Consider the following 13,241-nt stretch of genomic DNA (forward strand, 5'->3'; position numbering starts at 1 on the left):
TGAACAGAGCCAGCAGGGAAAAGAAAGGCTTTGCTAACTGATGCCAGGCATGCCCCCATATTCCTCCTCTCTCTCGTGTGTTATCAACCTCAGTCAATCAAATAACCTTTTGGGAGCCTAAGAAATAAATCACTGTGCTTTTTTTTTGTCTCCTTCACCTTGCTCCAGTGCTGCCAGAAGTGGTGCCAGAAACTATGGCCTTTGCTCTGCTCCTGTGGTGCAAAGAGGCTGGACTGGGAGGGGGGCAATATTTGACTTCTTGCAGAAGATAAGGCCACCACTCTGGGAGTCTTCATCATGCTCCCATCTCCCAGCTGGTGTGCCCAGGCACCACAGGACAGGCTGCCACCCAGCACGTGTGCTCACATCCCAGCTGGCATGGAAGCCTGGGGCATGACTGCACGGTCACATCCCATCATAGTTCCCAGTTCCAGTGAGAAGGAAAACAAGATGCTCAAGACAGGAGGGCACGGTCTCAAGTTGTGCCAGGGGAGGTTTAGGTTGGACATTAGGAAGAATTTCTTTACTGAGAGGGTGATCAGACATTGGAATGGGCTGCCCTGGGAAGTGGTAGATTCTCCATCCCTGGAGATATTTAAAAAGAGACTGGATGTGAGGTCCCTGCCAACCCAGCCAGTTCTATGATTCTATGATGATTCTATGAGCCCCGTGGGATGCACCAGGGCAGGTGATGTGGCTATCAGTAGCCAGATGAGATAGCTGGGAGCCAGCTGGCCTGCATCCCTGCACACAGCAGACAGGAGCTGGGTGTCAGGGCATCCCCTGGGCAGGTCTGCCCCATGCTGACTCCCCCCGTGCTGCTTTGGCGTCTCCTTGTGGCAACGGGAGCAGCAGCATCAGTGGCAACAGCAGGGAGGGGAATTTTCCACCTCCTGTGCTCCACAACCCCTGCAGTGTCCCTGACACTGCTCCAAGAAGATGGAGATGAACCAAAGGCAGGTCCTGAGAACCAAAGTCATCATTGCTCAGGCAGAGGCATTTGGAGTCCCCTACTTGGAAGGGATGCATGGGCAGCCTGACAGAGACCTTTCAGTACTGTGCCAAGCATTATCAAGCAGCACAAGACAAGCTCCACTCAGCATTGGAAGCAATGCAGGTGGCATTTGCCTGGGGGGCTACAAAGAGCTTTTCTGATGAGAATGGGAATGCTGCTTGTCCCACCTGACTGACCTGTGTCTTAAATCTGTTTTTTCTTTTCAGGCGTTCACAATTCAGGGGCAGTACGCCATCCCTCATCCAGACGTGAGTCCTGCATGTGTAAATTACTCTCCTTTTCTGCCTCTCTCTCTTATTTGTTCCGGGCAACATTTGCTTTCTACAGACATCAATAAAGATACAGCCTAAGGATCCTTTTCCTGAAGAACAACTGTTGAGCCAAGTGTTAGCTCAGCTGCACCTTCTACTTTGTGTAATAATCACTAGAAAGTACATGGCCCAGGAACAAATGACAGTTACCTTGGTCCTTTTTGCATGGGTTATATTTGAGTTATTTTAATATGTAATTCTACAGTAATTAGTTAATATTAACAATAGTCATTACATGTAATAACAGTGGAGATGTCATTTATAACCAGTTTGGGCTTTTTTTTCCTCTACGGTAGATTAGAATGAATTATTAAACCTTTTTTTTTTTTTTCAATATAATTTTAATTAATCCAGTTTTAGAACATGTAAGATGGTTTCTCTGCTCTGAAATAATTCCATTTGATTGGTTAGTTCTAATTTCCCATCCTGCCCTGCAGTTGACCAAGCTTCACCAGTTGGCTATGCAGCATCCCCCCTTTACTCCCCTTGGGCAGACCACCCCTGGTTTCCCTGGTACGTACCCATGACTCCCTGGGGATGTCCTTCTTCTTAACAGCTTTGTTTCCCGTGGTCATTACATCATTTTAATAATAAATGTGGTCAATGACCAGCGATCCTTCTGTTTTTGCACATTAATCTCTGTTCTTCCCTCCCCTGCCTCTGTTACAGTTCCTTTCCTCATTACTAAAATGTGCTTTGTTACATTTATTTAATCAAAACCGCTTCATCTGTGCTATTGGTTAGAGCCCTGAGTTTCTTCTGTTCAGTCCTCCTAAAGTTATTGTGGACCATACAGTATGTACCAGTTGGACTCAAGTGCAGCACTTGGGCGTGCATCTTCTCAAATTTCCAGTTTGGTAACATGGTTCAGAAAGAAGCAAACATAGGAAAACAGCGTGTAATTGTGTAACAGAAATACTGATTAAAGAAATTATGGTATGCTGAAACTCAGATTTCTTGTAGAGCCTAATGTTTGAAGAGCACCTATAATGATCACTGCTGGGATAAGTGCCTCTCTATCTATTAGATATGCAGGTACAGCTACAAAATGCAGTGGAAAATTTGGTTAAATTGAGGACTGCAGATTTGGTCCATACTTACTAAAGCTGAAGTTGAATTCTTGATTCAAGAATGAGAAGTCAGTTAACCCTGCAAAAAATAATTTTTACTGTACTTCACTAAGTACATGCTTGGCATTTTAAAACTTTGCAAAGCAGATGTACATATTTACTGGTACATGCTTTGTATGGCAAATAACATTTTATCACATACATCAAATTCTCTGAGCAACTAGATTGTTTTATATTCAGTGTAAAATAAGCAAATGCAACTCATAATCGAATGTAAACATAAGTAAAATGTAATAAAATGCCTTACTGGCTTTTCAAGTCTTTCTTGTCCATCTTTTCTAGTTGGAAATTAGTATTTTTGGCATGTCTTTATGGATAATAATAATCATCACCACCAAAAAAAAAAAAAAAAAAAAAAAAGAGGAAAGGAATGGCAGAGACATGACATCCAAATTATACTTTTGTTTAGTCATGATGTATCTGATAAAATATCTCCAAGTAAAACTAAATTGCCTTTCCTAGCTTTATTATTTTCCTAAGCTCATTCTTGTCATTAACATGCTGCTCCTTAATCTTCTCCTGGTTATATCTGTGAGATTTATGTTTCTGTAATGTTACAGTGTGTTAGAGCAGTAATTCCATTTTTCCTGAACATTTTCCTTTTGTCCACTCAATTTACAAACAAATGTATGCAGCTTAGAGTATTTTGTACGTTTTCCTTCAGAAATTTCCCTTCCCAGCATTTCTTCAGCAACTAATCCCACATACAATTTCCAAATTTTCCTAGGTTAATTTCCCCATGCATATTTTAAGTTATTAATTTTTCTTTTTCGTATCAATGCATTTTGTTCTGCTAACTGTTCATTTGACTTCCACTTTCGTTTTCCGTATTCTAGAACTCCTGTTAGACAGGTCAAATTTCAGCCATCCATTAATTTCTCCATTGATGTGTTTAGAACGAAGTTCAGAGAGTATTTTTAGGGGAAACCCTTCATTTTCTAGAAGCATTTTACGACGCTGTGGTATCTCATGTGACGTTTGTTGCTTTGGTGGGTTAAAGGTTAATTAAAATAAGAGTCGTTTAAAATTACTCCAGCCCTCTGAGTTTTGCATCTTTTGCCTTCTTTTCTGTTTCGCTAGCAGTTCTCTTTCTTTGCTCCTCTTTTTTTCTTTCTTTCTTTCTTTTTTTTTTTCTTTTTTTTCCTTTTTTTTCTGTATGTTTCCTTCTTTAAAATATCATTTGTTGTGTCTTGCCCTTCTTGCAAACAACCAGCGTAACATTTTCCCTCTGTCCCCTGAATAGGACTGGATGCCACCACTCCAACCAGTTCCCATGAACTTACTATTCCCAATGATGTAAGTGGACCAATAGTCAGTATCACTTTCTCTTCTCTCGCTCCTCTGTCACCAGAGGGGAAACCTCTCATCTCCGGTTCATTTCTAAGCACGAGCCCCCAGAATAAACTTTACAGCATTTTCAGTCTGTTGTGGAGGGGGTATTAGGTATTAGGTGTGAAATGCTGGACAGAAGCAGCAGCAGTGACTGTCCCCTCTCAGGTCAGGGCTCCAGCATCGCTGGTTTAGTTGCACCCCAGTGCTGGTGCCGCAGCGCTTCACCAGCTCCACCAAAGCCTGGCTGCCTGCTGCTTACAGTGGTTTAGAACTGAGTTATCAAAACTCGGCTCTCTGGTGGCACCAGCCTGAGTTAAAGAGGGTGCAAAATTGTGCAGCCCCCTGTTCTGAGTGTTGGGCTGGGGTCCTCCATGCCAGGGGGGGTGGAGAGCTGGCACCGCAATGGCTTGCGCTGCACCAGTCTCTGCTGCATCCTGCACTTACTTGAGGTGGCAAAGAAAGGTACTTCAGTTAGGTGAAGGTGAAATATAAGGGATTATTTGAAAAACAAGGGCTAAAAAGATTCCTGCTCCAGCAACTCTGAACCAGCTGTGACCAATAGACCCAGTCTCCACGAGCAATGTGGTGCTGAATCTTAAAACATCTACTCAGAATGCCCAACTGGTACACTGTGAATCATACAGAAATGCCTTTCCATTTTACTCACTTCATTGCAAACAGGGTGGGGTTTTTTAAGTTTTCATTACAAATGAGTCACTTGGAAAATGGAAGATTTGCTTTCCAGCAAAAAAGGCTTTCAAGCATGAGCAGGGTAACAAATATCAATTATATTACTTAGGAGATACTTACAACATTCTGCAAGCCCTATTAAACTCAGTGGCAATGATTTACAGTAAGAAAAAATATACAGAATAACAGAGGAGTGAAGGTGGGAGTGCTGTGACTTTGTAAGCTTTCTGTTTCTTAAAAGATGCCCAACTGATTTAGCAGTACCTGCTTTATAACCCAATTTCTTGTATGTTGAGAATTTTATGGGAGTTTCCTGTTTATCCTTAGAGTCTCGAAGTCTTTAAATCTCACATTCAGGCAGATGTTGTTCTTACCATCAGTAAAATAAGTCCAATGTCACTCCTGAATTCACTTCTTTCTGGGTTCATAGCAGAGAAAGAGAAGGAGAAAGGTTGGAACAGGCAACATGGAACAGGTTGCCCAGAGAGTCTGTGGATGCCCCCTCCCTGGAAGTGTTCAAGGCCAGGTTGGATGTGGTTTTGAGCAACCTGGTCTAGTGAGAGGTGTCCCTGCCCATGCAGGGGGATTGGACTAGATGATCTTGAAGGTCCCTTCCTACCCAAACCATTCTGTGACTCTATGATTCTGGGACAGTTGGCTTTGTGTTCTGTAGAGTGATAGAAAATTCTAAAAACACAGCAGTTTCTTATCTAGGAGGCATGACATTTGCTGGCTCAGCACCATCCTCTGAGAAGCAAACACATCCATGCTGTTTCCAATAGGTTTTGCTGGCTGCACAGTGCATAACTCACTGGTACTGCTAGAAGAGCAAAACCAAGGCCAAAATGGCTCAGCAACAGAGTGCAGCAGCTCCACATAGAGTATAAGAAGTTCTACTCTTTGTACTGGGTCTGGGTGTGCATTAAAGGGCTGAAAGGCCTGGAAGTGCCCATGTACACTTGAGAGTTTCTCTGTGTGTGTGTGTGTGTGTGCGTGCAGTGCCAGGACAGAGGAAGGGCTCCTGAGTCCCATCAGGCAACAGGTGCTGCTTGGGAATTTTGTAAGGGAGAAAACCATTTCCCTGTGTGCCTCCTCGACACCCGTGTGCCCTGCTAGACCCTAAGGCTCTCACAGCCACAGCCGCCGCGGTGAGGCTGCTCTCCGAGCAGCCTCCTGGCTAGAAATGAGGAGATGAGGAGAGACAGAGGGACATGGGGAAAAGAGGGAGTCAGGTGAGGTGGCACAAGTGCCCGTGTTTCACCTGTGTCTCATCAGTCAGATTCTATGTGCAGAGGGAGGTCAGGGAGGGAGAGGCCACAGCAGTTGTGCAGCCAACCCTCCGTTGATAATTTGACTTTGCTTTCCTGGTAAGCATCTCCCAGCCCTGGCTTTGATAGAATAACAGTGTGACACAGTGATTACCTTTGTGGTTGATGGTAAAGGAAGCTCCAGGTCCTGGCACGGGGCTACGACACAGCCCAAGGATGGCCGTGGCCAGTCCCCTGCCTCCCTGGCCCCAGGGTTCTGCCCTATGTGAGTCCTGTATCTTTCTTGTGGTGTATGCCTATGTGTGCAAAAGTCCTGCATGGGTAAGAGGAACATGAGACTTCAAATATCTGCAGCTGCCAGAGAAGTCAGTGTGTGTCTGCATGTGTACTACATGTTTTTAAAAAACAAGGTGATGGTAAGCACAAAAAGCCAAAGTCTGTAAGAATCTGATGCAGCAAAATCAAATATGAAGACAATAAAGACGTCAGACTTTAGCCTAGTCTACAGAAAGTGATATTAATCACCATTAACAAAGCATAGACTCATATTAAAATAAAATTTCTTCACTCCTTCCAGCATTAAAGCAATAGTGAATTTTTTTTGGTTATTAATAATTACTATAACATCATACTGCTTTCTTCATGCAGTATGCTGATAATTGCAACTAACCTGTTGCTAAATAACAAAGAGATACTAGACAATAAGGAAATGTATTTTACAAAAAGTCCTTTTCTGTATACTGAAATGCCCAGGCTTTCCTTCCAAATGGTAAATTCAGAAGATTTGCCTAGGTTTTCTTATAACTTCTGGGTATCCCCAAAAAGAGAAGAGAGGTCCACGTTTCTCCAGGTCCCTCTCAGAAGTCACTTGAATTGTTATCTAGTATCTCCTTTTCTTCACCAAAACCTCTTAAAGAGTCATTTGCTTGCCTTTCTTTCCTTGCTGGGCTCTTGTCTTGCTTTCCACTGGTGCCTAAATTACACAACAGAATTGTGTCTAACACAAATCCCAGAAAATCCCAGAATCCTATCTGTGACTTACAGCAAGGCCACCCACCACCTACACATTACAGGAAAAGTACGCTTCATTCTCCCTACTGCCCTCTTCCAAAAAAGTCCTGAGAAAAAGTGCCATGTTCTTATAAAACTAAGCTGCTGGCTGAGTCCATCCCTTCCTCAAAAACTTTCCAGTTGTATGAGACAGTTTAAAGGAAGTGGTTAAGCAAAGACTTAATAATCCACACAAGACATGCTGGAAAAGGTCCTGCAGTGGTGTAAGTCAAAGCTTTTCTACTGAAGGCAAGGGACCTGTGAATTCAAGCTCAATAAATTTACCTTACTACCGAAAGCCTCTCTTGTAACAGAGCAAGACTATGTGCAGAGCAAAACTACAGAATTAACAGATTCTGTCAAGTCACCATGTTTAAGGAAACATGATATCAAAAAAGTTTGGGGTTTTTTGACACTTTTGATATGTTTGAATGTGACCTGATTTTTTCTCTCCCTTTAATCTAAGGAAATGGCAATTGATTTCTCAAGTATACCTGCCCAGGTGAGGTCAAGAATCAATAGAATGATTTCACAAGCTTAATATTCATCAGAAGCAAAGTGAGACCTTTGGTGGAACAAGGCACTTCTGAGCACAAAAAGTAATTTCCCTTGAACCACCTACTCCTCACTTTAGGGAACTGAGTGGGAGCTAATGTTGGACCCTCAATAAACTGAAATGCACACAAATCTGCAGAGCCATTTGGGTTATAGTACATGTAATAGGAAGGCTCATTTGTGGAAATAAGTTCTCAGTTTTCTGTATGCCTTCTTGCAAAGCCTCTGAAATCATTCTAGTCCTGATTTTACATTACCCTGGCAAGGAAAATGAAGTTGGTTTATTATTATTATTGGTTGGTTGGTTGGTTGGTTGGTTGGTTGGTTTTTTAATAAGCAGAGAGTATTTCAGCACCTCTTTCCAGGCCCTGCAGTAAGTCTATAAAGAACTCTACTCATACCTCAGGAGATTATTTTTCCCCGTAAAGTATTCTGCCTTAGCATTTCTAACCCAAACTTGGAACTAAGAAAGCCTGTATCTTTATGAAAAATGGTTGAAGAGTCTCCTTCATGATGAACACCTGCTTGCCCAATTAAGGCCAAGGACTGGCCAAAGCCAATGGAAGTGCTTTGGGTTGGCAGAACCAAGTAGAACCACGTGTACCCATAGACAAGTATGGTCAACCCCTCTGCTATCAAGCTGCAGACTACTTCCTTGGTCCTTTTTACCAGTGCTACATTCATTATAGGAAAAGAATCTGATTTTTTTACCAGTATTTAAAAAGAAAGTGAACTCCACATCACTTCCTCTGGCAAGCAATACCCTGTAGTGTTGGACCTGGACAATAAACCCAAAACTAAAATTCTCATTCCCCCAGTGTTGCAGAAAAGTAATGCAGTGTGATGGACTTGGAGGAACAAATCTGTAGGAAACATCCAGCAGAAGGCTCTGTCTTTGACTTCAGCATTATGGGGAAAAAAAAAAATATGTATAGCATTTATATTTAGCATTATTGCAAAGAAAAAAAAAAAAATGGAGAGAGGGACCTGTAACAGAGATGGCAAAGCATACAGGGAGAAACTATCAGCATGAAGAGTCTGGGGCAGAAGACCTTCCAGTCCCAGCCTTCAGGACTCCAGACTCCAGACTGAGACCTGTTGACATTGGTACCAGTAGAACTTTACTGAAGGACAGAGTAAAATTAGAAGGATTTAGGACTGGTTTGTTTGAGATTTTTTTGGCATGAGGAAGAAATGAGTTACACTGTGTTAGAGGAAGACGGACCAGAAGAGGTGTAGAGAATGTGAAAAGTGAATAGTTTTTCCCTAATGCTCACCATCCAAGAAGGATGGGGCAGCAGCTGAAATTTTGAGATGTAGGGACTAATGATGATACTTATACACAACACAGGAGCAAGTTCTGCAGGTCACTGCTCCGAACATTCTTGGGCAACAGAAGGGGAAAGAGTTTCAAAAAGAAATAAGTCAGATGGACTATGGAGTTTAAAGGTAAAGACACCAGATGCATCTCAGGTGGTCTGTAAGACTTAGGTGGGAATTTGGGATACCACTGGAAACTATATTTTATACCTTACACTGTTTTTCTCCTCCTTTCTGTAAGCATGTGCTATTGTCGCAGCCAGAGACAGGCTGCTGGGCTATTCTGCTCAAGTTTTGAGAGAGATGAAATCAATATGCATATACATACACATATTAGTCGTGTGTGTTTATGTGTACATATGTGATTATTGTAGATATTATAAATATATACATTTGGAGTATATATATTTTACTACTGTGCATAGTAGACTTGGCATAGGCTTAGTAGGTTTGGCTCCTCTCTCACACAGACCAGCATTTTCACTTGTTTTCCAGAGAATTTCATCTTGATTTATTCCTTAAGCACGAGTAAATCTCACTGAATGCTGAGCAAGCAGGTGAGCACCAAAAATAATGTGGCACCTAAAGTCCTTGAGGACAGGTACATGTTTACTGTCCTCCATGCTCCCTAAGTTGGTCTATTGAGCCTGGAAAAGCAGTGACCCTGTGCCTGTGAAACATGCAGCTTTGGATGCAAAGCAGCAGCTTTCAAGGCCTGGGGGAACCTTACTTTTTGTGGTGAGAGACTTCTGTGGGGCTGAATTACACATAGCCTGCCAGATCCTGTGAAAAGACCAGCTAAAGAACAACGGGGGGGCAGCATTAGAAAGGTCAGTCTTGAAAAGAAATACGTGCTTGGATGCAATTTGACATAGCTTCATCTCAAAGCAAGGCAGGGTGGTTGTTTTTATGTAAAACCAAATGTCCACAGCCTGATTGATCAAAGCCAGTCAGTTGAACTTCTTCCAGAACCCATCAGCTCTTGAATATTCAGATACTGCACAGATTTCAGTGTGATATGTAATAGGAAAGGCACCCCAGAGAAAGCCCAAGCTCCCCACCACTACTGGCTTCCCTGCATGGCGAATGGTATTCTACGTGAGCTGCAGGTCATATTATGGTTTGCAGAGCTTATGCTGGTTGTCACAGCAACAAAGGATGACTTTGGAGAGCTTCAGACCAAAGGTTACCAAACCTCTTTTCCAGGTGCTTGCATCACCAATATCCTTGATTGGTCTGTAATGAATCCTCATCACCTAACTAAAACTGAGCTAGGAGACTGCAGATGCTTTCTGCTGACCCACTTGGGTTGGAAGCCCTGATGCAGGACCCTCAATATATACAAGTGGTAGCCTCCTGGCAAGTGCCTTCTCAAAGCTGGTGACCCAAACATGTGAGACTATATCTCACAACATGCCTGAAGAACCAGCAGTTCCATACAGTTCCTCTGCTTTGAATGCCACAATAACAGCCATGCCTGTGAACTGAAATTCCTTGAAATTCCTCTAGATAAAACAATTTTGCAAGTTTTTTTACACCAAGTAATTTTAACAGATTACTACCCTTCTCCTTTGGGTATATGTGCAGTCTATATTTTCCTGTTTTAGAATTTAGGATATAATTATTAAAGCAAGCAGAAGCATATTCAGGCCTGCACATGGGGTGGGAAGTATAAGAGAATATGAAAACACGATGGGCACCATAACAACTGCTTCGCAGATCCTGAGTCCTGGTCACTGGTTCATAAAATCACAAGCAGCAACGGATGGATTCTTGATCTGTCACTTTAAGATCATCATCACAAAAACAATTAGATGTTGGTTGTGGCAGAAGGAGATACTGAAAGCTTCCATTCCTGTTGGCCCTTTCAAGCCAACCTGACATCTGGGGGAACAACTCTGGGTAGCAGTCAAGTAAAGGCAACCTATGGTTTTTCCTCACTCTGCACTCCATTCTGCTTCTGAAGTAGTGAATGCATCTGACCAGACTTGGGCAAACAAGAACTAGAGTATGGCATGCAGGTGATTCACAGGAACAGAATTATGGAAGTCTGCCTCCATGTTCTAATACATAAGGGTGGATGTAGTGCTGCCAGCTTTGCTGCACAGTGATGCTGTGGTAGGCCCGCCTTTACTTTCCTCACACTGATGCTGTACTCTGATAAAAACTAACCCCCACCATTGGCTGGCTCTGGTGCTACTGCCTGTGGTCTCAGCACTCTTGTCTCCTGCTTCACTTTCACTACCTGTGGACCATGCGGGACAGTGACACTGACACATAGGAAAGGGATGCTTAGGGATGCCTGTGCTGCTAACAGCCAACATACACAGGCACGTTTGTGTGAGTACAGAGCTGGACTAGAGGCTTCCCAGTGAAGCTCACGTGAGTCCTCTGCAGTCACACACTAAGAGAGGTCCTCAGGATAAGGAGATGGAGCTCAGAAAGAGGCCCTCCTGGTTGAACACAACAGGAAACCCTGTGTGTGCTTCCTGAAACTCCATTTTTCCCCTTCATGAGTACTCCTTTTGTGCTTGGTCTGTTTCAGCTACCTGGGTACCCATTTCAGCTTCCTCGTTCCTGAGCATGAAGTAAAGATTACATTGGGGAGGGTTTCTTCTTTGATAAAATGTCTGGATGATGTGAATTTGCTTCTGGGAAGATACTCAAAGTACTGCTGTAGCAGAAAGAGTAACATGTCCCTGCAGCAGCAGGAAGGGTGGGAGGTGAGGGCAGTCTCTGCATCTTGTCATCTCCTCCGCCAAACTGGCAACATCATCCCAGTGTCAACAGACTTGTAGGGCGAAGTTTCCATTTTCTACCCATTCCGGCCATTGATGAGCTTTTGAGCACCCATCCTCTTTTAACACAAAACAAAAGTCCCTCTTGGAAATCCCTTACAGAAGCCAAATCATCTCAGCCTCAGCTGCTGGCTTGGTGCTCGCTTGCTTCTGGGGACTCCCCGTGCAGGAGAAGCAGCACCCTGGCACAGCTGGCACCACACTCCTGCACCCCAGCTGCAGCAGTACTGTGTGATGCTAAACACCTTCTCCAGGTCTTGCACTCAGCTTCCAAAAGCTTGTGATTCCACCAAAACCATTTAAACAACCTTTAAAGCACAGTTAATTGAAGATACCACCAACACGTTATTGCCCCCCGAATTGGGGGGATCTAGGGACACACACTCAGGCTCAGTTTTCTTCACAAAATACCCATTCTGCTAAGCTTTTGTGAAGGAGCACAGACAAATTTCAGTCTTTTCCTACACTTGCTTCTGCCTGCAGTTACAGAACTGTAAATCCCACTGACTTTAATAGTGCAGGACTGGTCAAGCAAGGAGCGTGTGTGCCCAGGGAGGGCTAGGGCCAGCAGACACAGGGCGAGGGTGCAGAGCCCCACGGCAGCAGCTTTGGGTGATCAGCCTGGCTTCCAGCTGCTGTTCTCAGCCTGCTGCCACCACTGGCAACTCAAGCTGGGCTGTGTTTCGTATTTGGCAGCTCCAGGGCACACTGTCACTTTCTGCCACAGAATTCAGCTAAATGATGTGATGTGGAGTTGGACAGCCGTGCAGCAGTGAAACTTCACTTAGAGATGTAGGACCAAAGAGCCAATAGGCTGTGCTAGCCATTCCTTCCAAACAGCACAGCGAAAATCTTTTGGTTTGATATTGAGCTTTTCATATTCGTGTTTTTAGCAATACTACAAATTGCAGTTAAGTGGTTTTGGCTTGTGTCTGTGGCACTAATCTCAGTCTTTGTCCCGCTCCAGTTAATAGGCTGCATTATTGGCAGACAAGGCAGTAAGATAAATGAAATCAGGCAGATGTCAGGAGCGCAGATCAAGATTGCTAATGCCACAGAAGGCTCCGCAGAACGACAAGTTACAATCACAGGATCCCCTGCAAACATCAGCTTAGCACAGTACCTCATTAATGCAAGGTAAGTTTGCTCTGTAAGTGATAATGCTTCTGCGAGATTGCTCTGTCTGCTCTCCGGCAAATGTCTGTCTTGGATAGATCCAGAAAGTTGCTTCGCAGTGTCCATTTTGCATAGTATTATTCCATTCCTAATGATTTGTTAAGCCTGTATCATTAGAACCTGTGTTTGCTGTTGGTTTATATGGCGAGGAGCTTAATCTGGTGCAATTCAAGGTCCGGGATGAATGACAAAAGCTGAAAAGTCTGAATATTCCCATTAGCATCCACCTAAAATATAAGCAGATAAATTAAATGAAGTGACAATCATAAATTATTCAGAAGAAAATACTTTTTCTAACTGTCCTAAATGGCAAATATAGTGAAGCACATTGCAAAGCAGATTTAATTTACTAACTGGAAATTGCTACTCAGAGTTGATACAGAAATGACATTGAGTTGCTAAAGAGGCACAGGATTTGTTTTTTCAGAGACAGCCTCACAAATTTGTAAAAAGCATTCTCTAATGAGACAGAATGTGACTATCTACTCCACTTCTCAGCGCCAGAATTAATGAAACAACTGGCTGTTTAGCTAAGCCGTTGTGAGGGCTTAAGTCTCTATCAGTTTTTTAATGATTATTTAGACAAATATTAAAAT

General features: G+C 43.2%; 1 protein-coding gene across 20 annotated transcripts in view; it reads left to right on the forward strand.

The window, feature by feature from the left end:
* The window catches only part of LOC139792890 (poly(rC)-binding protein 3-like), a 510,075-nt gene that overhangs the window by 480,944 nt on the left and 15,890 nt on the right, over positions 1-13,241 (forward strand). For 14 of the 20 annotated variants that reach the window (XM_071736835.1, XM_071736837.1, XM_071736836.1 and 11 more), the window contains 4 exons: positions 1,222-1,263; positions 1,764-1,839; positions 3,700-3,752; positions 12,437-12,606. In XM_071736835.1, the coding sequence (XP_071592936.1) occupies positions 1,222-1,263; positions 1,764-1,839; positions 3,700-3,752; positions 12,437-12,606 (341 nt within the window). The remainder of the gene's footprint in view (positions 1-1,221; positions 1,264-1,763; positions 1,840-3,699; positions 3,753-12,436; positions 12,607-13,241) is intronic. The other 6 variants (XM_071736849.1, XM_071736850.1, XM_071736854.1 and 3 more) reach the window with 4 other exon arrangements.

This window comes from Heliangelus exortis, chromosome 2 (assembly GCF_036169615.1).
Source record: "Heliangelus exortis chromosome 2, bHelExo1.hap1, whole genome shotgun sequence".
NCBI lineage: Eukaryota > Metazoa > Chordata > Aves > Apodiformes > Trochilidae > Heliangelus > Heliangelus exortis.